This window comes from Syngnathus leptorhynchus, chromosome 8 (genome assembly GCF_054491065.1).
Source record: "Syngnathus leptorhynchus isolate UIUO chromosome 8, UIUO_Slep, whole genome shotgun sequence".
Taxonomy (NCBI): Eukaryota; Metazoa; Chordata; class Actinopteri; order Syngnathiformes; family Syngnathidae; genus Syngnathus; species Syngnathus leptorhynchus.
Window position 1 is genome coordinate 3778394 of NC_141202.1, and position 26030 is coordinate 3804423.

Below are 26030 nucleotides of genomic sequence, written 5' to 3' on the forward strand. Positions count from 1 at the left end.
GATGTCTGGCTTGTGTTGGGAAGAGATAGCGATATGTGATATGATATTTAAAAGTAGAAAAATAAAAGTCGTTTTCTAAAATAAATCAAAAACAAAGCATAACAGCTAAATGCCAATTCACCATGTCTGCTTGGAACTCTGGATCAACATTGACAAAGAACAAAATGGGTTTATATTCATTCCGGATTTTTTAAAATGGTGTAATTTTTTTCCACTGCTGCGAACCGCTAAAATTGGATAGTAGGCCCATAAATAGCCCACAGGCCACAGGTTGGTCACCACTGTGTAGCTCATGTCTAAATGTCGTGCCCGCGGTGAGTAAAAACATTTATTATTGGGTGAAAATGAAATTTCACGGCTGTGTGAAAAATAAACCCTCTCCATCACATGTCTGTCTGGCCCTCGTCTAATGAGCGGCGGGGTGGGCTCGCCCCTGTTTAGTGCACAGTGCAAAAAAAAAAATGGTTTGCCCCTCTTTTGGTGCTTTGGTGCAGCCTCCACAGCACGCCAGAGGAGAGCAGTCGAGCTCCCGGACGGTCGGTGGAGGGAGGAAGATGGCGGTGGGGATGCTGTGTGGAAGCGGGGTCGAGCTCTGGATTTCTATCTAAAAATCGAACTTGATGGATATAAAGGATAAGCATGGACGCTTTCCTGACGTTTCTTTTTGACGCGCGAACGCTTTAGGGGCGATTTGAGTCGCAATCTGTCGCCTTTTGACACGGTACAGATTCGGACTTGTTGTCTGAAGACTTTCCCCTCGTTGAGTGCAGCAGAAAAGCGAAAAGTAGACAAAAAATGTCGGATACAAAAGTCAAAGTTGCCGTGAGGGTTCGGCCCATGAACCGGAGAGGTAAGTCTTTTTTTTTTTTTTTTTTTTTAATTATTTTTTTAAGTGCGTTGTGTGTGTTGTAAAAATCCGCTAACTTTTCATCCCATCGCTTTTCAAAGAGCGTCACTTGGGTTGACTTATGGAGTTTTAACGGAATCAAATCAAGTCGTTTTTCTACTTTGTTTTCCAAAACAAACATCTTCGGACAGAAATTGAGCTGAACACCAAATGCGTGGTGGATATGGAGGACAACCAGACGGTTCTGTACGCGCCACCCTCCAATGCAAAAGGAGACAACAGGTAAAAAAAAAAAAAAAATACAACTCCATAGTGTTATTTAAATATTATCACTCCAACTAGATTATATTTGAATTGTGGTTGCCCACCCTGCAAAATGTTTCACTTTTATAGTTTGGATTACTGTGTCACCAAATATTTGAAGCACCGTGGGGCTCCCGAGGTGTTATGTAAACGTCTGACCCCAAGTGCAAGTGCACAAATAACTTTCACCGAGCTTGTCGTGCAGTATGCAATAACAAAACTTCGTCATATCATGTTGTACCGTGTTGTCATAACACATCTGCCTCAAAGTTCGGAGCTTCTGGGATGGAATGTTGACCATTCTGTGAATATTTACTTGTCAACCTGTTTGTTTGTTTTTTAAAAAGGTGTCATGTACTTTAAACAAATTGGTTCACACTTTCACATTAATCAAATATATATAAGCCAATATTATGACCTTTTACAGCAAAAAAAAATGTTTACACTTTCACATAAATCAAGTATATAAGCCAATATTGTGACCTTTTGCAAAAGTAAAATATGAATACATTTAAATAGGTCATTTTCCTGCCACCAAAGCAAGTTGTGACTTGTTAATTGTGCATTGCAATTGTCACGTTGAATGTAGTTTGTAAAATTGCTAACCAAGTGATATGCGACCCCCATGATGAAGTCCAATGTATGTGCAACTTGATATGTTGTCTCATTCATGTTAAGTTTCCAATAGCCAATAGCTCAGTATAACAATTGTAATGCATTTGAACCTACCCGATGAATCTCTCAAGGTTTTGCCGCTGAGCTAATTTAAGCGAAGGGTGCCGGGTAACACGACAGTGCTGAGCATTGGGGTAGAGGACGGGCACTTAATGTCAGAAATAGAAGCTGTAAAAAATTATGGATCACACTCAGACTTTATGAAAGCAAATAAAGTGTGACATCATTATAATGCTGCTTAAGATGACGTTTAAGTGGATGTATTATAGCTGTCACATTAGACAGTTTTGATTTACCATTGGTGCAATATAGTGGGATTTTCCCCATAGGAAATTTTAAAAGGGATATTATATATTTTCATCAGTTAATTTGGTAAAATTTCATATACTTTTGTTATCTTTAAAAGTGCATTTTGCCACTTGCCATTGACTGTAAATGACATCTCATGTGCTGAGGGCTCATGGAGCAACCAATCACGACTCACCTGGCTAATGTCACATGTCCAAACAAAAAGCAGATGAGCCGTGATTGGTCAATCTTGATCAAATTAATTTTAGACTAAATCTTAACTTTTTACTGCTGAAAATAGCTAAATAAATTCACTATCCATTTAAGGTTGAAGTAAGTGTGCATTTTGCCACGTTTAACAGGTGTTGGTGTGAAACTGCTTGTTATTTCTTTCGACTTTATCATATTTGGAATGCTAATTTGAGATTTGATGTCCATTGTAACAAATCATGTAAAATTTTGTTGTCCAGCCTTGCTGCATATATTTTGACTTGACACCAAGTAAGCAGTCTTGCTGCTGGTGATTTGGTTCCTTGTGTTTAGACTACAGTGGTTTTGCGAAGGCATATAATTTTCTCTCTTGCTGATGGTGGAACTGCGAGAAAAGTTTTTTGCTCCCGCTGCAGCCATGTTTTGAGGACACCTGTTGCTGTGTGTTGGAGAAGTGTCAGTTTTAGTGGCTATCAAATATGGCTGCAGGGGGACTTAGTCATGGGAACTTTTCTTCTCCCATGGGAACAGAGAGTAAAAGACGTACGGATGGATTTTTGTCTTTCTAAAAATACAGAAGTGGAATTAAGTTTGGGATTCAGATCTCATGACGCGTCAAAAATTGAAAATTGTGTTTTCCACAGACGGACCACACAGCAAATGAGAATTGCTTTGATGGTTGAGCTTGATTCTTTACACTTCACTGTATTATGGTAACACTCGTGATCACTAAGCTGCTGGGGAGGCAGGTTAAGTTTTCCCTAAATTCCTAATGGTCTTTCTCACCTTTCATCTGCACGTTATGCTGGCACCACGTAGCACATTTGACATGGGAATGCTTATGTTCTGTCGACACAATGGTTTAATGGGGGGGGGGGGCTGAGAAACACCTGAGGCTGCTGTCTGTGGTGGAGATGAGTGGAGGGGCATCATGACAAGGAAACACCCCTCGAGAGGGGGGGGGGGGACGTATCACAATTCGTCATGTTCCAACCTGCCTGCCAACACAACTGAATACAAAGCTGTCAAGACTTATAAAATACCTTTTGAAAGCGAGATATGATCAAACTTGGGTGTGTGTTTCCCATCAACAATAATGATAACAGCGCCCAGATGTTTATGTAGCGGTTAGCTTGACAGGTTAAACTTTTAAGCCTTGATAGAATACCGAACTCATTTAGATGTTTTCAGCAGTAAAACATTACTATTTTGTATAAAATGGATTTGTTAACGTAATTAATTTTTTGTACAATTAGCACCTTTAAAAAACAAAAAAAACGCATTTTGCCACTTGCTCTCGACGTAAAATGACATCACGTACTCAGGGCTCAGGTATCGACCAATCACAGCTCGGCTTTTGAATGTCACATGACCAAATTTGAAAAAAAGAGCTTAAAGTTTTTACTAATAATCATTTCCATCATGTAAAATGCTAAATTGCTAAATGCTAAACCCACATCATTGTCTGTATCAATAAAATGTCAATGTATTCAAACATACATCCAACATTCTTTCTTTTTATATGATTTGAGCAGCTCTCTGGCTTTTCAAAACACGCCTTTCTAAAATGACAAGCTGCCTTGTCCGGTGACTGCCCTCAGGAATGTTCCCTTTGTCTAGATATGATTGTGTCCACTCATCAACATTTCCACGTAGAAAGATGCTCTGAGATCTTCCTATCTTACAAATACATTTATCAAACACACAGTTCACATAAATTGACTTGGTAGTCCAAATCACAAAAGGCCTATTTGTTCAAAGGCTTGTCCCATTGTTTTCATCGTTCTACACACAATGGAGAAAAGATGGCGTCGTCCATCTTTGTTGCGTCTGTGGCTCATCAAGCTCAGATGTGGTTTCTCTTGCAATGAGAACAAAGAATTCTCTCGTTGGTGTTTAGGAATTTACACAACAATTTTGGTTTTCTCTCAAACGAACCGAGCAGGCTTCCGGTCTTTAGCGGCAAAGAAATCAATTGTGACAGCAATAATGTCTTTCGTTGTGTGTTTCTCAGCCATCTTGTTTCTTTTGTGACCTTTTGTCCTTAGCGGCCATACGCCAAACCTATTCAAACATGTGACATCTACAAGTAGGCAGGGTCAAAAGAGGTGTGTCCCGATAGTAAATGTCACTTGATATCTTTTGGGAAAGAGAGTTGCATCGAAATTGACTAACTTGGATTCCCTTTGAAGCGCCGCTTGTGAAAGTGATTTAATGCTTCTGGGGCGGCGTATCATTCAGTATGCTAGGCCCGCGGACCCACCTCGTCACTGCGGCGTCACACATGCTTGAGAGGACACGATTGGAGCCGAATTGCTTCATCTGCGCTGTTGGCATGTGCGAAGGAAAATTCCCCAACAGGAGCATCCGGCGCATTGCTCCTCATTAAGACTGTTTTTGACAGTCTGAACTTGGCTTTTATGTCGGAACTTTGACTCACAAGGCTGGTCGTTTGTCTTGGCCGCGTGTTTGCAGAGTTGTTGCCGAGCAACAACTGTTGCCGAGACATGCAGGAGTAAGCCGACTTGTAAAATATAAATGATGCACGTTTTTTTTCTCAAGTGCAAAATAATTCTGTTACATAATTCACATGTAATTTATAGTTCACGCTTTTTGTTTAATTTTGAAGCACATCCAGCAGCTCTTATCTGCTCATGACCTATTTTAAACTCTTTATTTCTATAATGGGATGGAAAATATTCTCTGTGGAACCTATTTGAATGCCAGTGTCATACTGAATAAATTAATGGTGCCCAAGGGAGTGGGGTCAAAACTAAGGTCGGAGTGGATGTAACTCAACTTTTCATAGCTCACATATTGTTCTTCTTTGGTTGTTGCAATTGGACAAACAGCGCCTCCGCTGGTTGCTTTAAGACATTTCGACAATGATTAATTACACATAATTGACCACATTCTCCAATTTATTTTTAAATAAATTGTTATTTCCAGCCTCACTGTTAAGCAGCAAACATTTACATTTCACGTTTGTTGACATTTCAGCCTTGTCTGCTCGACTGAGTGTCCTTGCCTACTTCATGGAATTATTTTTTTTTTTTAACAATCCCACACAAGACTCAGTGTATTATTTTTTCTGAGTCTGTGCAGCAAGGTGATCTCCTACTTTGAGTGGGTGGGAGCTTGATTCGTTCTAAACATACTCGGGGAATATTTGAAATGTTAGCCTGGCCTCCAGAGCAGCGCAATCTGCTGTAACCCAAAACTGACACACTACGTTGTGTTTGGCTCAAATCTCTTCTGACTTGTAATTGTCTGAAACACGTTGACAGGCGAGTAGGGGAAAGAGTCTTATGTGTGGTTAAATTGAGGTTAAATGGTTTGGAGGGCTCGAGATTTAGCAATCAGATGGAATTTGAATCTCTTTGGTGAATGTTTGTGTGAGACTGTTTTTGTGTGTGTGACTTGACATCGGTCCATTTAAGAAGCAGGATTATCTCATTAGACTGTTTATCTGAAATTACTTCATTTGTAAATTTGGAGCGACCACATCTGCTCTTGTGAACGCTCTATTTGGGAGATTGGAAGATGGTCATGTATATCGTGCTCGTCTGTGACTGTAAATTCCTGAGAGGCTTTTTAAAAATATTTTATGATAAATGCGGTGTTGCTGGATGATGCATTCTGTATGTAATCTTGTGTGTTTGTTTCCCGCTGGGCTGGAAGAGGACATTTTTTTGACAACATAATGACCCAGTGGCCTTAATCCTGTTCCATATCCACGGGGGGATCCCGCTGCGGGCACTCCCACCCTTCATAATTTTTATTTGGGGAGTATACAGTATCTAAAACTCTACAGAAGACATCAACCAATCGTGCCTACCAGCTCGTAATGGAAAAAAAACAAAAAAAACAAAGTCTGTCTCAAGGGAGATATTTTCTACTTGAAATTTAACAATAAGGCCGATAAGATCACCTTGCTTTAGGGGGGGTTGGGTGAATTGTTACTGTTTTTGTCTTCCAGCCATGCTGAGAAATTTTCCGGATGTCTTATCATGGAACGGCTGGCTGGAAGGCCGGGAGCCAATGTGCGGCCACGGCGACACACTTCACACGAAGTACAATGAAGCGCATAAAACCAGCAGCGTTAGCCTCGTGTGTGCTGAACCGCAACATAAGCCCTCCAACCTTAACATGTCATACACGCTAAATTTTAAACAAATCGCCTCGAGGTTGCACCTTCCGAGCTTTGTGACCGAGTCGCCGCGACCGGCACTGAAATGCATTTGCACGACTTTTAACAATAATAAATATTGCATGCATTGAAAAGTGATTTCTTGCACATTGTTAAGATAGAGACAAATATCTGGTGAGATTAAAAGATTATATTGGGAGGCTTGAGTAGTGCTGGAATTTATGTAGGGAAGGCTCTTAAAGTGATCGAAGCAACTGCAAAAAATAATGTACAAGTCATGAATGGAGTCTGCGTTTGTCTTTAGTAAGGAAGTAATTGTGTTAACAAAACCTATATATAGCAAGATGGATACAATTCTCTCTATTGTCTCGCTCGGGATTCTCCACATACCACATGTGGCCGTTTATATTGTACACCCAGAAGGAAAATGTTCCTCAAAATTCCCACAGAATGACTTTTGCAACACCAAGTGGAACGTGTCCCAAAAGAGTAGAAGCTGTTTTATTTCATGTCGCTTTAATGGCCAGTTGTTTTTTTGACTAATTTCATCATACTGCGGCTAACTCGATCTGGGTGGACCCGCGGTTTAAAAATGTAATCGTTCATAACTCGAGTCAAACTTTTTGTCCTTACTTCCTGCATCTGGGTATGCTGAGTGCAGCCATCCCCAACTTGGCCTCTTTGTTAAGTCCACAGGCAGAAGATCTATTTACTCAACAGAGTCAGTGGGACGATGAATGCTAAATCTCTTGCCTCGCTTAGTTCCACTGGCCTACTCCTGAACCCAATCACAGCAGTGACCAGCAGGAAGTTCTACTTGGAAGTGAACAGAAGCAAAAACAAAGACTGATTTAGTGTATACACGCGCAAGTTTCCTGGCCACATCCAAGAATATTTAATTTGTCTTTAGCATGTTATTATTATTAAAGCTCAATATTCCTAACAGCTCTTTTTGTCTTCTGTTTGTTCCCCACCTTGGACTCCTCCTGCGTATGATGGATTTGCACGTCATTCAGCAGGAAACAATCGAAGGTATGTACCTTACTGTCTTGTGTTCTTCAAATGACCATGCGAACATATCAGAGACGCTGAAAATGGTTTCCTTGAGGATGTGAGAAGCATCCTGCGTATGTCTTTACACAAAGGCTGTGATTGAGGGCGTTTTAGTCTCTGGGTTGGTCAGCAGGCGCCGGATAGATGTCCGTGTGAATGTGTCAGCGCTTTAAGATGTGCTGAGCACCCACAAAGGCGCTACAATGAGAGCAGGATGTGCGTGGACACTGGGCTAGTGTGTGCGCGTGCATTGAAAGCTGCATTGTTGCAAATGCACCCCCCCCCCTCCACTTCTTCTCCTTGACGCCTCACTACTGAGCTTGACCGGTTCGGGGATGGTTCATACATTGAGGATCGTCTTTTGTGTCGAGTACACTCGTTGACGGGGTCCAGGGGGGATCGGGTCTCTCGGGCCTGTAACCTGAATTTACCCTGACACTAGACCCAGCACGTGTCTGCTGATTTTATTTTTACTGTTTCAACATACGTTGTAGTCCAATATGCAATATTTGTCTAATTACTCGGAATTATGTATAAGGCGGTATCAGATTTGACATGTTTTATTAAAATGCTTATCAAATTAATGGCCCATTCTCTAAAAGAAATTTCAATTTTTTGCTGTTTTTGGATGTGGTAAAACCAAAGCAGAAATCGGATCTCAATGATGAGACGTTTGCTAGCATTCGCATTGTCGGCTACAAACAGCCAAGATTAATATTTTCAAATAAAAATGTTGTCACAGTTTTTTAACGGCGGTTTTTATACACAGTAGTATAGTTTTTATTTTGTTGTCAAATCGACAAGATAAGAAATGGTTGCTTTGTTGCCTTTGGCTAGTTAGCTAGCTTCTCTGCCTTGATTAGCATCTTCCAACCTCAGCAGGTGGTTTTCTTGAACTATTTGCTTCCTTTAGTCCGTACTGGTCTGATTGAAATGTTATTGTCGGATCGCTTGGTTGTTAGCGTTGGACTGACGTCTTATTTGACCACACGCTGGGCCACTTTGATTATGCCTGATTACAAGTGCAAAAACAGGTAGCGGAAATGAAGCTAACCCCTGCGGGAGACTTGAAAAGACTCTATTGTCCAATCAAGAACTTTTTTTTTTATGGCGTCACACAGGCTGGTGGACAGTCCAGAGGAGTCTGCTCGGTCAGTAGCTAGCAAAGCAGCTCTAATTGAGAATGATGGCACTTTTTGTTCCTTGCAAACTCATTTGACTGAAGTCACAAGAACAGGTTTATCTGTGTCAGCTTCTCATGCTGACTGTGCAAAAGCAGAAGCTTCCCAGTAAATAGCCCCTATCGTGATTTGTAAGAACTTCGGGAAGGGAGGTTCTTTGAAAGCAATTTGTAACGACGACAGCAGCGCAATCTTTTAATGTGATTTTATGGAGACAATGATGAGCTATTTGAATGTTCTGTCAACACACACACGGACGGGTTTATGCTATAAGAGTCTATTTTCTCGTAGAGAGCATCTCTCTATGTCACTCGTCCAGAGCTAGCTCATGCAGGTGCCTCTAGGATACATAGCAAAGGGTTTCTTCTGCTCAATTCCGTGTTGTGAAAGGCAGCAGCTAGGGCTGTGAGCCAGCATGCACCGCCGGGAAGCGCTCCGGCCCCGTTTCCTTGGAGACAAGGGTCACTGAGTGCTGGAATTTCTTGGGGGAGCGCTGACCCTGATTTATGAATTCATTTAGCCGCAACCACGATGACAAAAGCGCTAACAGTGGATTTGTACAGAGCGTCTTAATGAGCATTACTTTGAACAATAAGCTCAGTTTGTCTGTATCTTACTCTCGCAGACATGCTCTATCCCGCTGATTTATTCGCACGGCACGGCACAATAAGCTTGATTATGGAAGCGGGATCAGGTCGTGTCGGAGTGTAAACGCTCGGACAGGTGTGGAAAATGTGTCGGTGATCTCTTTGCTGTCTTCTCCGCAGGTGTTTGCCTTTGACCACTGTTTCTGGTCCATGGATGAGTCCAACGTTCCCAAATATGCCGGTGAGTCACACGTGATAAGTCTTCGCTCCTCCCTAGAGAGCTCCAAACACGCATTACATTTCAATAATTTGGCTGCTAGCGCTTTGGGAGTCAAATGTCCTTGTGCTGGATTAAAAAAACACTTAAATATAATAATAAATGTAAATATATAAATAATATGTATATTATAAATATAATGATCATAATAATAATTTAATAATGGCTACAAGGCTTCACATTACAACTAGAAAAAGAATAATTTAACCTACATTTCGCACAAACATAAACAAATCGAACACTTTATCCATCTTTGAAACAAATGAAATGCCTCACTCCTCTCCTGCCAACTAACAAAAATATCAACAACCTCCTTGGCCGTGGGAACAATATGAAAGTGTTTATATTTACATGTGCATTATTTTTCTAGCACTCTTAATTCACGTCCTTGCGCATATCTAATCAGATACTACTATTCATATCGCTAATGAATGCTTTACGCAACATTTCACGCAAGAAAATTGGTTCATTTGTGCAAGTGGAACATTTTTCATTCGGATTGTGGCTCTTTTGCTCGCCACTCGGTTTTGTGATGGAGATGTCATCTACACGGAGAGGACAATATGACCACTCGGGGCACCGCCTGAAGCTGGCACAGCCGAGGCTTTATTTAGCTTATTAAACAGCTGTTCTATTTAGAAGTAGCACGACACAAGAGACTGCGCGGCACAGACAAATACTTTCGACATGACCAGGCAGCAAGCACTCACCGGATTTGTGTTTAGAGTTCTCGTTAACTCTTCTCATTTGCCACCAATGAAAAGCAATGATTATCTGTTTACACTAATCGCCTTGGTAACTGAGTCTTTGTCCAAAAGGTCAAGAGGTGGTGTTCAAGTGCCTTGGAGAGGGAATACTTGAAAATGCATTCCAGGGATATAATGCCTGCATATTTGCTTATGGACAAACAGGTACATTTTGAATTATCCAGAATAGTTCTCATTGGAAAGATGGTTTTGAGTTGGACTAATGCTTGGGAGAAAATAGCCTGGAGGGGGAAAATTTTTTCCAAAGTTTGTTTCATATCTCAAGAAATAAAGCAAATCATATTAGGGGAAAACAAAGCTAAACTTGTTTTGGTTTCAGTCAAAACCTTTGGGGGAGAGAAAAAAATCGATTAAATCTGCCTTCAGAGATTTTATTTTATGATCATATCAGCCCGAACGTCTTGTGAGACTCAAATAAATTTAAAGCACTTTTGTTGTTTTTATAGGTTCTGGCAAATCATTTTCCATGATGGGAAACGGGGAGCAGCCGGGTTTGATCCCTCGACTGTGCTGCACGCTGTTCGAGAGGGTCCACCAAGAGTCCAATGAGGGCCACACTTTTAAAATTGAAGTGTCTTACATGGAAATCTACAACGAGAAAGTCCGCGACCTCCTGGATCCCAAAGGGTGAGTCTGATGGGTGGTCTTGTGCTTTTTCTTGAGTAGTAAACACACGTGACCTAAATCTGCTCGGTGAAGCCAATGAGCTAATGCTTTGGACTTGCGGTGACACACAGCTGCTTGCACAAACTTTGTCATTTTTCCTGATTCATTCCGACTCCAGCGTGAGCCGTGACCTCGCTGGCTGCTGCTCCCACTTGGGCTGTTCGTGGCTCAGCCTGACTCAGGACTGTAACGGAGCCAAGTAGGAAGCCTCGGCCATTTCCCGCAGTTGATTGGTTTACTATTTACACTTGCGGGTCTTCAAGCCGCTGCCATTGTTGTGACTTGTCTCACAAATGTGTCTCCATTCAGGATGGAAAGACGAACTTTCCCGTAGTTTGAATGGAGATGTTGGAGTGGCATTGTGATTTTTGAAAGTACGGGTGATGGATGGCTAAAGTTAAAATGCGGCGCGGCTCAGACCCCATGTCCACTTTTTAAAATGACTTTGGTTTTGCGAAATAGTCATTTCCAGTCTGCAGTAAATTGGCTGACGAAATCAATAACGCATTTGCAAATTCCGACGATTGGGCTGAATTCAAGAAATTGTCCAACCACTGACCTGTTACCCAAAAACTTAATTTTCATCGACATCAAATATTTTGTGTAGCTAAAATGCTTTACAAAATATATTTTCATTCCCAGATGGGTAGAAAAAGGTCCCTCTTCATTCCTAACATCTGAGGCTCTGTTAAGAATGTAAACATTAAGATTCTCCCCAAAGAAGATGTTGAAAATCAAATCAAAGTGCATGTCATCACTAGCTAACTGACTTTAGCTGTTCAAACCAAAATAAAAACACACTTGCAGCGGGTGGTAGGTCACCATCATGGAAAGGGGAAACCTGGGAGCTGTTAACCGGAGGACACGTCTGCCCAACTGAGTTAGATAGAATGACCTCCCGAGCTATTGGATTTCTCTTCAACAACTAGCAGGCAGCCTTAAAGTGAAAAAATAGTGTCTGGTGATGGGGTTACAGTTCTAAACTGAAAAGTGAGGCACTCTTAAGGGAACAATGTATTCAGGTCCAATGGGGAAACAATGTTGTTTATGCTTTCAAAGAGCCAAAAGCTATTCTCATTGGGCAATAGCTAGCATTGTCCAATAGCGAGCTAGCTGTGTAGCTAGCTAGTTATTACAGAAAATGAACCTAATTAGAAACAAGTGAACAACAGTGATAAACATTTGGACAGTTTTTATCTCTATTTTTCACACTTCAGATTCTTTATGTCATGTCAACCTATATTTATACGGCCATTCTTTGAACAGGATGTTGTTCCCAGCCAAATCTTGTCAGTTAAGAGAGAAATGTGTTTTTAACATCAGCTTCTAAATGTTAAGTCATGTTTCCTCCGGATCTCCTCCAGAATGCGCATCTGGCAACAATTTCAATTCAATGTTTAAACTCCCATACATACTGAAAGTTCAGACATGTCCTTCTCTTATCATATATCATTATTTTTTAGTATTATTGTTATTATGCATGATGTTATTATTTTATTGTATCCAGATGACATCCCGAATCTCGATGAAAAGTTCCTCCTTCTTCAGCAATAGGTGTTGATTTAAATACAACATTTGAAAACAATTCCCATGTGTCTTAAATGCTCTTTGGCAGATTTATTTGGTTGTGTAATTTGGCGCTAGATGAATGAGCAGACACTCCACCCAAATTGTCCTTCTCTGTCCTTCAATCCCATTTTACGCTTGAGGTAAAACTGATGGTGTCAGCACTCCAAATTGCCATAAAAGCCACAAAAGGGCGACTTTAAAGAATGAGGAAATGAAATGTGTTCGGTGCCACGAGAGGCATTTACACTCCTTTTATTCACCAGACCGTTTCTCTTTTAAGGAGCCGACAGTCTCTGAAGGTTCGTGAGCACAAAGTCTTGGGTCCATACGTGGATGGTTTGTCTCAACTGGCCGTGACCAACTTTGAGGTATACCCTTGTCTTGTACAACTGAACAAAATCCACTCAAATTTCACAAATGCAAAAAAAAAAAAAAAATCGAATCGTTGCAGCCAAATAGCACTGAGCTTAACAATGTGGTTTTAATTCTCATGAGCTCCTAATGACACATATAATGTGAATGTGGAATGCACCCGTGTGGTTTTTTGGCGTGGATCGTATGCCAAGCATTGGCGGGGCTTTCCTTAATTAAGTTGAAACATCCCCACCCTTTTTCTGTCGGCCATGTTTGTTTGATATCAATAGACTGGATTTCCTAGAGCTCCGTCTCGCTAAAATGCGTGTGAACATTGGCTGCCTTTTATTGTTCTCAAAAAGGATCTGTTTGCACATTTTTCTTCAAATCCACGGAAATCTGCTCCAAGTTTTCAAACTGTAAAACTTATGAAATGTAAAACTGTTGCCAGTATTTCGACAATAACCAGCAACTAGGATGCACAATTTGTAACATACAGCAACTCAAAAATGACCTATGCGTGATGTCATATGTGGTTTAAAAATATTTTTTATCTCTCGTTTGTCTTCCTCAACTTTAGGACATTGAAGTGCTCATGTCGGAAGGGAACAAATCTCGTACGGTGGCAGCCACCAACATGAATGAGGAGAGCAGCCGATCTCACGCCGTCTTCAGTATTATCGTCACACAAACATTATACGATCTACAATCCGGGGTGGGTCTTTTTGACTCCGCATTAAGACCTAAAGTGTTCCACGAATATATTGACCTCGCAATGAATTGGCTTTATTATCAGAATTCCGGGGAGAAGGTGAGCAAGATGAGTCTAGTTGACCTGGCAGGAAGTGAACGGGTGTCCAAGACGGGAGCTGCTGGCGAGCGACTAAAAGAAGGAAGCAACATCAACAAGTGGGTATATTCCGAGATTAAAAGCCAACGTGCATCGGACACGTCATTAAAAAATTTGGTTGTTGTCCCCGGGAAAGCTAGTTTATTTATTTATTTATTATTTATTAACGGTCTTATTTTTTTGTTTATTTATTGATGTAAAAATGGGGGGGAAAAACAAAAGTCAATTTATATTGGGGGAGTCAGTGTCCCTGCGGCCCCCCCCTCTCTAGCTCCGCCAGTGGTTGTATCATCATCCCTTGATTGGGCCACTTGTCTTTAAATGTAACTTTGCGTTTGGTTGTAGGTCCTTGACCACGTTAGGTTGTGTGATTTCTGCGCTGGCTGATCAGTCTGCAGGAAAAGGGAAGGCCAAATTTGTGCCTTATAGAGACTCAGTCCTCACCTGGCTGCTCAAGGTTTGTAGCCCAACATTCATGATTCTTATTGTCTATCAGAACAAATTTAGAGTAGGAATATTTCTCTTTAGGACAACCTGGGTGGGAACAGCAAGACGGCAATGATCGCCACAGTGAGTCCCGCGGCAGACAACTACGAAGAAACTCTTTCCACTCTGCGTTACGCCGATCGAGCCAAGAGGATCGTCAACCACGCGGTCGTGAACGAAGACCCCAACGCTCGCATCATCCGAGAGCTCCGAGAAGAAGTGGAGAAGCTCAAAGTGCAGCTATCTCAGGCTGAGGTGAGATTTTGAAATCAGCACAACCTTGCATGGCCACTTTACCCTAACATGATCCGGATCTGCTCTCAAGTCCTTGAAGGCTCCTGAACTGAAGGAGAAACTGCACGAATCCGAAAAACTCATAATGGAGATGACCGTTACTTGGGAGGAGAAACTGAGGAAGACAGAAGAGATTGCCACAGTGTGTATAAATATATATATGACATAATATTCATGAAATAAATCTACTTTGCTCACAGGGAAGTCATACTGTGTTTTTGCAGGAGCGCCAAAAGCAACTGGAGAGCATGGGCATCTCTCTGGAAACATCTGGAATTAAAGTGGGTGAAGACAAATGTTTCCTGGTCAACCTGAACGCCGATCCTGCCTTAAATGAGCTACTCGTTTACTATCTGAAGGTACTCATTTTACCGAGGGAGATCTTTTATTTGTTCAGTTGTAGAAAAAATGTTGGCATGCTCAGTTCATAGGTGATTTTTTTTTTTTTCCTACCAAAGTCAGAAATACCTCAAAAGCCAGGGAATCCTATTTGTAATGTGATAAAAGTATTGTAAACAGAAGAGCGATCCTGCAAGACAGACTTGTAGGCGTGTGAGCAAGCACCAACAACAGGCCTTTGTCTAGCTTCTGCCGTTTCAATGTGGAATGACCACTCCAATGTGAAATGGACTCGTTTGTACAGGCTTGGACATCCTTTGAAAAAAAAAAGGAAATGTTTGTCTAACAGCGCCCACTCACTTTTTTTTTTTCCTCCCCCCGGTTGAATCCTTGCAGGCGCAGTCTTGTTTCCTCATTTTGTCTCAATAAATTAGGCCAAACATGGGGAAGGCGAAGATAATTCCTTTCAGACCTCTTTTAATATGTCTTCCACCTGTGTGTAGGAGAGCACGCATGTCGGCGCTGACACTTCTCAGGACATCCAGCTGTTTGGGATCGGGATCCAACCGCTGCACTGTGTATTGGAATTGTGCCCGGATGGTGATGTCACCTTGATGCCCATAGGGAACGCCCGGTGAGCTGCAGTAAAAAAAAACTACAACGACTTTGTCCGTTGAAGCTTCACATGAGCTCATTGTCGAGGAATTTGAGTTCTCTGCTTTCAAAGCACGAGCGTGTTTTTTTTCCCCCCCTCTAGACGCAAATGAATTGTTCAAGAAAGGATGCAGATAATAATCCGACTTGACGTTTTCTTCGCAGTACCTGTGTGAATGGAACAATGATCGATTCTTTGGTTCATCTTTGGCATGGAGATCGGATCTTATGGGGCAACAACCACTTTTTTAGGTGTGCCGCATTTTGACTTGGAACCCAATAGGATGAGTTGGAAGGCTAAAAATGGAATCTGTCACAGGATCAATTTGCCAAAACGAAAACGGCGGGACCGTTTGAAGGAACTGGAAAGGACCTCTCCCAGGGACAGCTTTGTGGAGGTGGATGTGGAGACCGCCAGTGAAGCATCTTCTGAGCAGGACTACAGCTATGAGTTTGCCCAAATGGAAGTCATAATGAAGACTCTGGGAAACAATGGTAATTTTTTTCAGCTCTCGATACATTTCTGTCGCCAGCACATAGCAACCAAAAAATTCCATATATCATATTTATATATTTTACCAGGGGTGTGTAGACTTTTATATCATCTGTATTCTAATTCATTTTTAGTTCTTCCAAGAATTTCCTGTAGCTTCTTCATATTTTATTTTCATATTCATTATATTTTACCAGGGGTGTGTAGACTTTTTATATCATCTGTATTGTAATTAATTTGAATTCTTCCAAGAATTTTCTGCAGCTTCTTCATATCTTTTATTTATATATTATATATTTTACCAGGGGTGTGTAGACTTTTGAAATGTTTAATTTTAAAATTGTAAACAAGACTCGAGCATTGCGTGTGGTTTTCTAGACCCCATGCAGAATGTGGTCCAGGTTTTGGAGAAGCAGTACCTGGAAGAAAAGCGCACGGCTCTGGAAGAACAAAGGTTGATGTACGAGCGGGAGCTGGAATCTCTTCGGCAACAACTTTCTCCCGAGAAAACGCAACAACACCACCGCAGCAACAGCGAGCGCCTCACGTTCCAGACGCACACACCGCACGGCAAGCTGCAACTTTGGACGGAGGAACGGTTGGTGACACACCATGAGCTCATTCAAAAGCGTCAATATTTGTTTTTCATCACTCGCTCGCTACTCAATACAGAAAATCCGTCTATTGCATTTTTAAGTAGGACAGTCGGTTTCCGCTATGCTAGTTTTTCCCCAAACAGCGTTATCCCATAATACGAGGTTCTATCCCAACCTAAAACTTGAGGATAGTGCAAAACAGTGTTTAAAGGAGTGAGTAATGCAAAATTACGACCGCCCTCATAAAGTGAAGATAACCGCCTCTTAAAAAGTCAAGCTTAAAGTTCTGGTTAGGTCAAACCACCAAGCAGCATTCTACTGTCCTGCCTTTAGTCTCCAAGCTTAAATGTGCTCCAAGGGGAAATTCCAATTTTGCGCTTCATCGATTTTTTTTTTTGCCCACTGCCAATTCACACAACGGTTTTCTCACTGTTTAGTTGGATCTCTTTGGATAACTGTTTTTTTTTTTTTTTCTTTGTGTGCGTCAGGGATGAACTTTTCAGACAGAGTCTTTCTCGGCTCAGGGAACAAGTTCTGAAAGCTAACACCCTGGTGCGAGAGGCCAACTTTTTGGCAGAGGAGATGAGCAAACTGACCGACTATCAAGTCACTCTTCAGATTCCCGCAGCCAACCTTAGCGCCAACCGCAAGGTCAGCCGGCTGAGCCCACGCCAAGCAAATCATTTGAACTGTTGCGTCTGCTCGCGGGCCTATCTGACTTGTTTGTTTTCATTCAGCGTGGAGCCATAGTCAGTGAACCAGCCATCCAGGTGCGCAGGAAGGGGAGGGCAACTCAGGTGTGGACCATTGAGAAGCTGGAAAACAAACTGGTGGACATGAGAGATCACTACAGAGACTGGAGAGAAGGCTCAGAAGAAGTGGTAAGAAACACAAGACAGGAGAGTAAAAAAACAAAAAACATTTGTTGATTTAATTTGTTTAATTCAATTAACAGTGCAGCAAGGCAAACGGTAAACACTCTGACCCATTTTACGACGCTCAAGAAAACCACAACCTAATAGGAGTGGCGAACATTTTTCTGGAGTGCCTTTTCCATGATGTCAAACTACAATATGCTGTTCCCATCATCAGCCAGCAGGGGGAGGTAATTTATTTACATCCATTTGATGGTTTTTTTTTTTTTAATTCGTTTTACACTGGAGGTTCGTTTGTACGCACAGTTAGCAGGCAGACTGCACGTGGAGCTGATGCGGGTCAGCGGCGCCGTGCCCGAGCGCCTTTGCGGTGGGGACGACTCCTCTGAGAACTCCAGTGAGAGCGGCTGCTACGAGGTCTTGGACACCAATGGAGAAATTGTCCACATGGCCAAGAGGCTCATTATCAGGGTAGAAGCCGCATTTTTGGTTTGCGTATACCTTGACTCGTGTGACCCCGAGTCTCTTGAAAATTCAAAAAGTCGGGTTTCATGCTGTGTGTGTGTGTGTTTTCTCGTTACAGGTTCGCATCAGGGAGGCGACGGGGCTGCCCCTCAACTTGTCCAACTTTGTTTTCTGTCAGTACAACTTTTGGGAACATGGCGAACCCACAGTGGCCCCCCCAATGGTGAGCCCTGATAGACCTTCCCCTCGGAGCCCAGATGCACAGTTCACTGTCCAGTTTGACCACTGCAAGGTGAGAACCACCTACTGCTTTTTACCACGCTTGCAGGATTACGCTCATTGATTTTGCAGGTGATGGATTTTTTGAGCCTTGGCAAAGGTCTCCAAGTGTGCTATATTTTTAATCGTATTTATATTTTATTTATTTATATTTTATTCATATTTCTTTTTATTTATATTCTTTTTATTTATTTTATTATTATTTTATTGTATTTATTATGATTATTATAATTTATTTATTTTTTTGCAGGACTATGTTGTACATGTGACCGATGACTTTCTGGAGTTCATATCAGATGGAGCGTTGGCAATAGAGGTATGGGGCCATTGCTGTGCTGGGAACGGACGTTCTCCGTGGGAGTTAGACGCTCTGGAATCCAAGACTCAGACACTCCGAGACAGGTACGTACAAGTTGAGTTCACGCTCAAGGAGAAAAACGGAAGGATTTGAACCCTTTGATGCACGTTCCACGAAGGTGGAGCGAGGTGTCTCGTAGGATCGAGCTGTGGGTCTCCATCCAGGAGCTCAATGAACAGGGAGAGTACGCCGCTGTGGAGCTGCAGCCTGGAAAAGACATCAGCACGGGAGGAGTCTTCCAACTGCGCCAGGTCGGAGAAAAAAAACACAAAACACAGTGACTGGTGTAATTATGTAAAAAAAAAGAACACATTTTAAAAGCCAGTGCCAGAAGCACCACACTGAGGTTGACGTGTCCAAGCAGGGCCATTCGAGAAGGCTTCAGGTCAGCGTGAAGCCGGTCCAAAAGTCAGGCACCCTGCCTCTGCTGGTGGAGGCCATGCTGTCCGTCTCCATCGGTTGCGTGACTCTACGCTCCTCCAAATTGCAGCGACCCCTCGACACCTACCAGGTCCGTGAAATACATTTTGGACCAAAAATAGAAAATGTTAAGTCGTTCACTACCGTTGACGGCTATACTAGTCAAATATTCATTTTAACTGTGCTGCTGGTAAATGAGTTTATAATGCTACACAACTTGAATATTGAGGGGAAGAAAAAAAATCTGTTTCTTGTAAAAACATGAGAGAGAAATTCTGAGCTGTCAGCTCACACTTACACACACACATATCTGACAGCGTGTGTTCTTCCCTGCCAGAGAGAGGTGCAAGACGATACGGATAGTTATCAGGTACCCTCATCCTGCTGTAATTTAACACACAGCATGAAGGATCACGTGTTTGCGATCAGGCCCTTGCTTGAGGGCCTACGAGGGAGGAGGAAGAGGGCTGTGCCTCTCCCGACTAAAAAAAAAAACCCCCAAAACGTTGCTTTATTAAACAAAACACACACGTTGCTGTAATAACATAACGGCCATTCTTTGGCAGCCAAACACAGCTCCACCCGTCCGTCGCCTACATTTGCACACTAATTTGCTTGCCATTACTGAAGAGCTGCAAGATGATGCTACATGCTACCTAAACACTTGTGTTGCATGGCTGGCACTACTTTGCATGAGGGATGTGCACTGATATCACAAGGTGTGATGCGGTTCGGTTTTGAGTGTGTTTTTTGCGATACAGTATTAACAAATGTGGTCCAAAAAAATAGATACAGCCAATCAGGTCCACCTTATCTTCGTCTGCTTCTAGGAGGAAGATCTCAGCTGCGTAAGAGAGCGATGGTCTGAGGCCTTAATCAAACGACGGGAGTACCTGGATGAACAAATCAAAAAGATCATTAACAAGCACGGTGAGTCTAGAACCTCCCCCGAAAAAGTTTTTTTATTTGTATTCGGTTCTTATGGTTTATTATTGTGATTGGTCTCAATCCATTCAGAGAAGTCAGAGGAAGACATTGAGCGTGAAGCCCGTCTGGTGGAGCAATGGGTCGGCCTGACCGAGGAGAGAAACGCCGTGCTCGTACCTGCGCCTGGAAGCAGAATCCCCGGAGCTCCCGCCGACTGGTATACAATTGGAGCATATTTCTGTCAAATTCATTTGATTTGTTGCTTTTTAAAACCGTGTTTCAAACATCTGCCTGTTAGGACTCCGCCTCTCGGAATAGAAGCTCATATCCCAGTTCTCTTCCTTGATTTGAATGGTGAGTCACACACATTCTTGACATTTGAATCAGGATTCACCACATTAGTCCTAAAAAACAAGCTTTTTTTTTTGTTTTTGGTATTATCGCCGATTAGACTGTGCTGATACAATTAACGATTGTATATTTTAGAATCTCAATATAGATATGTTTTGTTCCACTAGCTGATAATCTGACAGTGAATGAGCAGCTGACGGGTCCTCATGCTGCGGGTGTTAACTCTATCCTACCCAAAGAGCATGGAAGCCAGTTTTTCTATCTCCCCATCATCAAGCACAGCGAGGAAGAAGTGAGTCACCGCTGTGCGTCTACTGCCCTCTTGTGTTCAAAGATGGAACTGCGCAGCTAACTCGCATCCCAAGTGGATCGTTGAGAGTTTTTAAGACATTTCATTCTTTTCAGGTGTCAGCCGTGTGTTCCTGGGACTCATCCATCCACGATTCCGTGCATCTCAATCGGGTCACGTCTCCTCACGAGCGTATCTACTTGATCTTGAAAACCACAGTGCAACTGAGCCACCCCGCCTCAATGGAGCTGGTGCTCCGCAAGAGGATCGCCGTCAACATCTACAACAAGCAGGTTGGCGTGTCGGGAATGTTACAACTCCATTGATCGTTTTGTTTGTTCACTTCATTTGATTTCTCTCTTTCAGAGTTTTACACAGAGTCTCAAAAGGAGAATGTCGCTTAAGAATATGCTTCACTCCTGCGGCGTGATCTACGAGATTGTTTCGAACATACCGAAGGTGCAACATGTTTGAGATGTATTCTAATAAATGCACTCTTCAAAGTCTTGCAATGAACTCCCCTTGTTCCTCATGTCAGGCCTCAGAGGAGCCAGAGGAGAGAGAAACGTTGGCCCTCATGGCTGCTCGTGCAGACGTCGAGGAGACTCCGGATGGAGAAACCTACATTGAGAAATACACTCGGGGAGTTTTGCAAGTGGAGAATATCTTAAGCTTGGAGAGGCTGCGGCAGGTACAGTTAGAGCCATATGGATTGCCCATGTCACAACCTAATACTAAATTCTGATTCATTTATTCTGACCAATTTGACAAATACAATGTATTTTTTTATTTTGGCAAATTCACGTCTCAGTATAATAATGTCATTAAAATACAATTATTATTGTATTGTATATCCATCCATCCCTATCATTATATTATATTATTATAAAATGTATATAAATTATTCGTATATATTATATGATATTATATTATAATTATATTATATTTTTTACATTATATTATATTATATTATATTATTTTCCACAGGCTGTGACAGTGAAGGAAGCACTCTCTACGAAGGGAAGACATCTCAGAAGAAGCCTCAGCACACCAAATGTCCCGCATGTAATGAGCACATTCCTCTCAGTAACTAATAGTTTTGACACGTGTCATGAATAACAAATTTCCCTGCTCTCCAGTCTTCCTGCAGTAAAACCGACCTGACTGGCTGTGAGGATGAAGACCGCAAAGTATGTGAGGTATGCTTCAACACCGTGTTGTCGTTTTTATGAAAGATGGGCTCATTTTTTCAGCTAATATGTTCGATGTATTGATTTATAGGATAACTGTGATCATGGTGACAGCTGCAATCCTCAGAACGGTTCTCTCTGCAGTACACCCATCAAAAACAAAGAAGGATCAGGTAAACCAAATGAGAGAATTTGACAAGAAGTTCTGCACGTTCTTCACGTTCTAAATGATCCATATGTGACTTTCCTTTCCACCCCATCATATCACTGAATGTCTCTGATCAGGCTCAGTTCCGGAGAGTCCTACATTTTTCAACTCCAGTCCTTTCAAGCTTCTATCCCCTCAGCCGTCCAAGTTCCTTAAGTCCCTTCTGCCTGTTAAGGAGGAGAATAAGGTGAAGAAAGTCCTGGAGGCCCGCCCACTGCTGGGAAAAGAGGCAAGAAGGAATGAGTTCAATTTCGAATCCAATGTGATCCTCACTCCTTGCGCATGAATTTGTGCCACTCATACCAACATGCAATTTTTCTAGCTTGACCACAAATTTCCAAAACGCATGCCCACTAAGTCACTGACCCGGCCGGCTAGCCGCATGTATGCACGCAATGTGTTTGTGCGTGAAGTCTGTGCTGTTGTTCTGACCCATCTGCAGAGCATGCGCTCATATGTGGACAACCCCGCACTGCTCCCCCCTCCCTGCCCCTGGCGCAGACCCAGGGCAGGCAGCGAGGGCCACTGCAAGCCCCCCGCCCGCAGACCGCTCAGCCGCACACTACCACACGGTGCCGCTGTAAGTGCTACACACAACACGTTATTGGAAGTGAAAGTCACATGGTCACGGGACGGTGAGAGAGATCACGTTAGCATTGTCGAGGCTACTTTTATACTGCTAATTGTGAAGATGAAAAATGTGCCAAGTCATCAATATTTTGACCTCCGCAGGAATCCGACGAGGAGGACGTTGCGGCGGACGTCCGAGACGGCGACGGCGATGGCGGCGGCTTCCAGGCGTACATCCCTGAGGACTTTGCCAATTTTGACATCTACAACGCCACCCTGGAGAACCGCGGCGACTCGAAGGAGCGGAAGGAGGTGTCTCGTAGCCCCACCGCCAGTAGCTGCACCAGCGGTTACTTTTCCCACAGCGCCTCGAACGCCACGCTATCCGACTTGCCGTTCAGTTCCAGCGAGAGCTCCGATCAACTCAGCTGCAGAGATCCGCAAGACGCCGTCGGATATCATACCGGGAGGGGCTACACGCAAATTAAAGTTCTCCCTGGAAGTGAAGATCAGCAAGTCTTCAACTCACCAACTTCCATACCTATCAGTGTTCCTTGTGGCAAGCTGAGAACTTTTCCTCCACCTCCAATTTGCAATCTCAGTTGCAGTCAGGAGTTCACAGACTTTAAAGGGGCGGATGATACCATTGGCGAAGAGGGCTCGCATCATTTTACAGACGGATGGGAGCAAGACGTCGTTGACGTGACCGCGACACTGAAGACGAGCAACAAGACAGAAACGTGTGACTCTGTTGCTATTATGAAGAACAATTCCGACAACGCCTCAGCCGCTTTACACAAATATCCAATTTCGACCAACACTGTCATTCGCACCATCGCCCCGTCTTCGACGTCCCCGTCCGCTGTTACGTCCTTCTCCAAAGCCCCGCCTCTCAGAGGAGGAGACCCTCCCATCCGCGAACCGGCCCAGGGAGATGTTCCCCACGGGAGTCCCTGTCCCAGCCCCAACCCCAGCAGCACGGAACCCTCGGGTGACTCCAGCGGGGATGAGTGCACCCCCGTCGCCCAGCTCCCCGACTGGATGGCGCCCGGGGAGATGGTGTGGGTGGGTAAACGGCGAGGAATGGTCCATTACGTCGGAGGGGTGGAGTTCGCCAAGGGTATCTGGGTTGGTGTCAAACTGGACCTGGCTGTGGGTGAGTTCATTGAAAGTGAAGCAAAGGAAATACTGCACTGCATAATAGTGAAGTAGTTGAAGATTATATCCACTAGAGGGCGCTGTTTATTTTAACTACAAGTGCTGTGGTGCCTTGCTATAGTCAAAATACTTTAATCTTTTTTTGAACTGATACAATTAAAAGTTTTTCCTATTATTTTTTTTAAGTTAATTATATAATTTAAAATGTAATCTAATTCAAAGGACATTAAACTGCTCCTTTACGTTTATGCTAATATACTTAAGAACATATAACATTCTTAAAATCTTCAAAATAAAATAGTCAAGTAAAACAAGTCTGATGTTCCAGTGTTTTGAATATTGCTGAAATTGTCGTATTGTAACCCTCCCTCAGGTAAGCACAATGGTACAGTCCAGGGGAGAGTTTACTTCCGATGTCCCCCAGGCCACGGAGTGTTTGTGAAGCCATCTCGTCTGACCCGAGATCCACCCTCCATGGAAACGGAACCAACCACTCTCCTCAGATAAGACAAAGACACAGTCTGGGCCACAGCTTTGGCCAAAATTCTGATTTGGTCATTTGTAGGCTTTTATGATCTAATGAAGCTAATCACTGAATATGCACATGCTCATTATGCACATTTTTCCATAAGGGTATATTTTTAAGAGGAAATGCTTAGCTGGGAGTCCATATGGAAATATTACCCACTTGTTTTTTCTTGAGAAAGCATATTTTTGTATGGCGTTATGATCACAACCCCTGAGGCTCATATGATGATTAATCTGGGATACGAACATTACGAATGTACTACTGTCAATAAGCCTTTCGTTGATGTCAGGGGCAACCAAAGAGTTTCATATCTGCTGTTAGTAGTTGACTTGCAAAGGGTGGAAACTTTATAAGGGAAATTCAACCAATTTCTTTTGGGGGGTGGGGGGATTATTGGCAGTTAACTGGAAATTTGGGCGAATTAATCCAAAGCATAAAAGTAAAAAATTTACTGTCCTAACCAGACATTTTTTTTCCCCCATCTAACAGGGGAAAAAAAAATTGTGTGGGTTATATTTTTATCCAATATTTTCCATATTCCTCTCTATAAATTCCAATGATTTCCCCTGTAAAGTTCCCATCTTTAAAAATAGCCCAAATTTTGCATACCAAGTTTTGTTTGAAGAACACAAAGTTTCGTGCCATGTCTCTAATTTCCACATATCCTCAAGATCAACAAGAAAACCTGCATTGCCTTCACTTTGTGACTCTTGAATTATCCTGTTGAAGTACTGTAACACTGTGGATTGAACAATCCCTATCCAGCACGAGAAATCGTGCTGTTTGAACGCTTGCACTGGAAAGGAACTGACTGAGCGGGTTCTCACTCACTCGCTTTCAACTGAGAGGAAGGGCAAAAGCCGTATGATGTCATCTCTGAAGATTTTATAGAGCACTTGGATGAGGATTTTATAGCCTTTATCCAGAATTTGAATACAATGATGCCTTGTCTTTGCTTCCATAAAGGTGGACACATAACCTTAAAAAAAATCAAAGTGTGTTCCTATGTTTATTTTGACGACACCTAATGGCTTTTCCGGAAGCCAGCCGGCCTTATTTGGCTTGACTGATGTGCATCCTTGTTTTTTTTTTGTTTTTTTTTCGTCCATGTGAAATTTATATGTTGACTGATACGTAATACCGCACGTTATTAACAGGTACTCAATAATGCATTATGTCCTATTTAGGATCGAATGACAGTGTGATCAACGGTGTCTCGTTACGGAGGATGAGCTTGTTCGGTATGAACATGTGGCGAACTGCAGACAAGGAAGTTGTGATGCATCTATATATAATGTATATGTTCAAGTTGTAAATAGAAGATCTTTCAGCTGCTCTCCCTTTTGGAGATGTAAATATAAGTGTTTTTTTTTTTAATAGTATTGACGCTATTATGATGTACAGATTTGTATTTATGTTGTATCGCAAAAATTGTTTTCATTGGTACGTGAATGTTCTCGAAAAGAACATTTGCAATCAAACCACTGTGTTGACTTTTTCTGTTGAATTTGGTCAAACATTTGGGTTTTGGGCATTATTATTTCATGTTCTAAAATCCAAAACACAAAGAAAATAATTTGTCAAAAAATGTTCAAATCAAGTTTTTCTATAAATGTTCAAATAAAGTTTTTCTATAAAGAAAAAAGTCCCAATATTTGTTAATACATGCTTTTATTATTAGACAGTAACTTCTCTGGACATGTTTTTGTAAATTCTGACTTTTTCATACCAACAATGTCATTTTTAATGTTTTTTTTTTATCAAAGCAAGCT

The 26030-nt window shown here is 42.3% G+C and overlaps 1 protein-coding gene across 6 annotated transcripts; it reads left to right on the forward strand.

Moving 5' to 3' along the window:
• The first annotated feature begins 307 nt into the window (after positions 1 to 307).
• kif13a (kinesin family member 13A) lies at positions 308 to 25996 on the forward strand. Of its 6 annotated transcripts, none has more exons than XM_085918385.1 (40): positions 308 to 850; positions 1039 to 1129; positions 7493 to 7505; positions 9475 to 9535; positions 10390 to 10482; positions 10785 to 10965; positions 12854 to 12941; positions 13508 to 13642; positions 13724 to 13836; positions 14123 to 14234; positions 14306 to 14518; positions 14589 to 14699; positions 14782 to 14916; positions 15400 to 15530; positions 15716 to 15802; positions 15870 to 16045; positions 16422 to 16641; positions 17128 to 17290; positions 17377 to 17520; positions 17595 to 17744; positions 17821 to 17985; positions 18098 to 18271; positions 18509 to 18660; positions 18735 to 18867; positions 18981 to 19127; positions 19374 to 19406; positions 19867 to 19966; positions 20054 to 20180; positions 20262 to 20317; positions 20482 to 20606; positions 20720 to 20896; positions 20970 to 21062; positions 21142 to 21294; positions 21591 to 21668; positions 21743 to 21802; positions 21885 to 21966; positions 22079 to 22230; positions 22444 to 22581; positions 22734 to 23727; positions 24103 to 25996. In XM_085918385.1, the coding sequence occupies exons 1-40, from the start codon at positions 796 to 798 to the stop codon at positions 24234 to 24236; spliced, it is 5745 nt and encodes a 1914-aa protein (XP_085774511.1). In that variant the 5' UTR covers positions 308 to 795; the 3' UTR covers positions 24237 to 25996. The 6 variants fall into 6 exon arrangements, with proteins under 6 accessions (XP_085774511.1, XP_085774516.1, XP_085774510.1 ...); XM_085918384.1 differs by having other exon boundaries at positions 309 to 850; positions 7490 to 7505; XM_085918390.1 differs by lacking the exon at positions 19374 to 19406.
• Positions 25997 to 26030: the final 34 nt, after the last annotated feature.

Bases quoted from the DNA above. Each gene is read 5' to 3' on its own strand.
- kif13a (XM_085918384.1), top strand. From the start codon at position 796: ATGTCGGATACAAAAGTCAAAGTTGCCGTGAGGGTTCGGCCCATGAAC. The intron at 13,837-14,122 runs GTGGGTATATTC...GTTTGGTTGTAG, and splicing joins GAAGGAAGCAACATCAACAA to GTCCTTGACCACGTTAGGTT. The intron at 19,128-19,373 runs GTCCGTGAAATA...CTTCCCTGCCAG, and splicing joins GACCCCTCGACACCTACCAG to AGAGAGGTGCAAGACGATAC.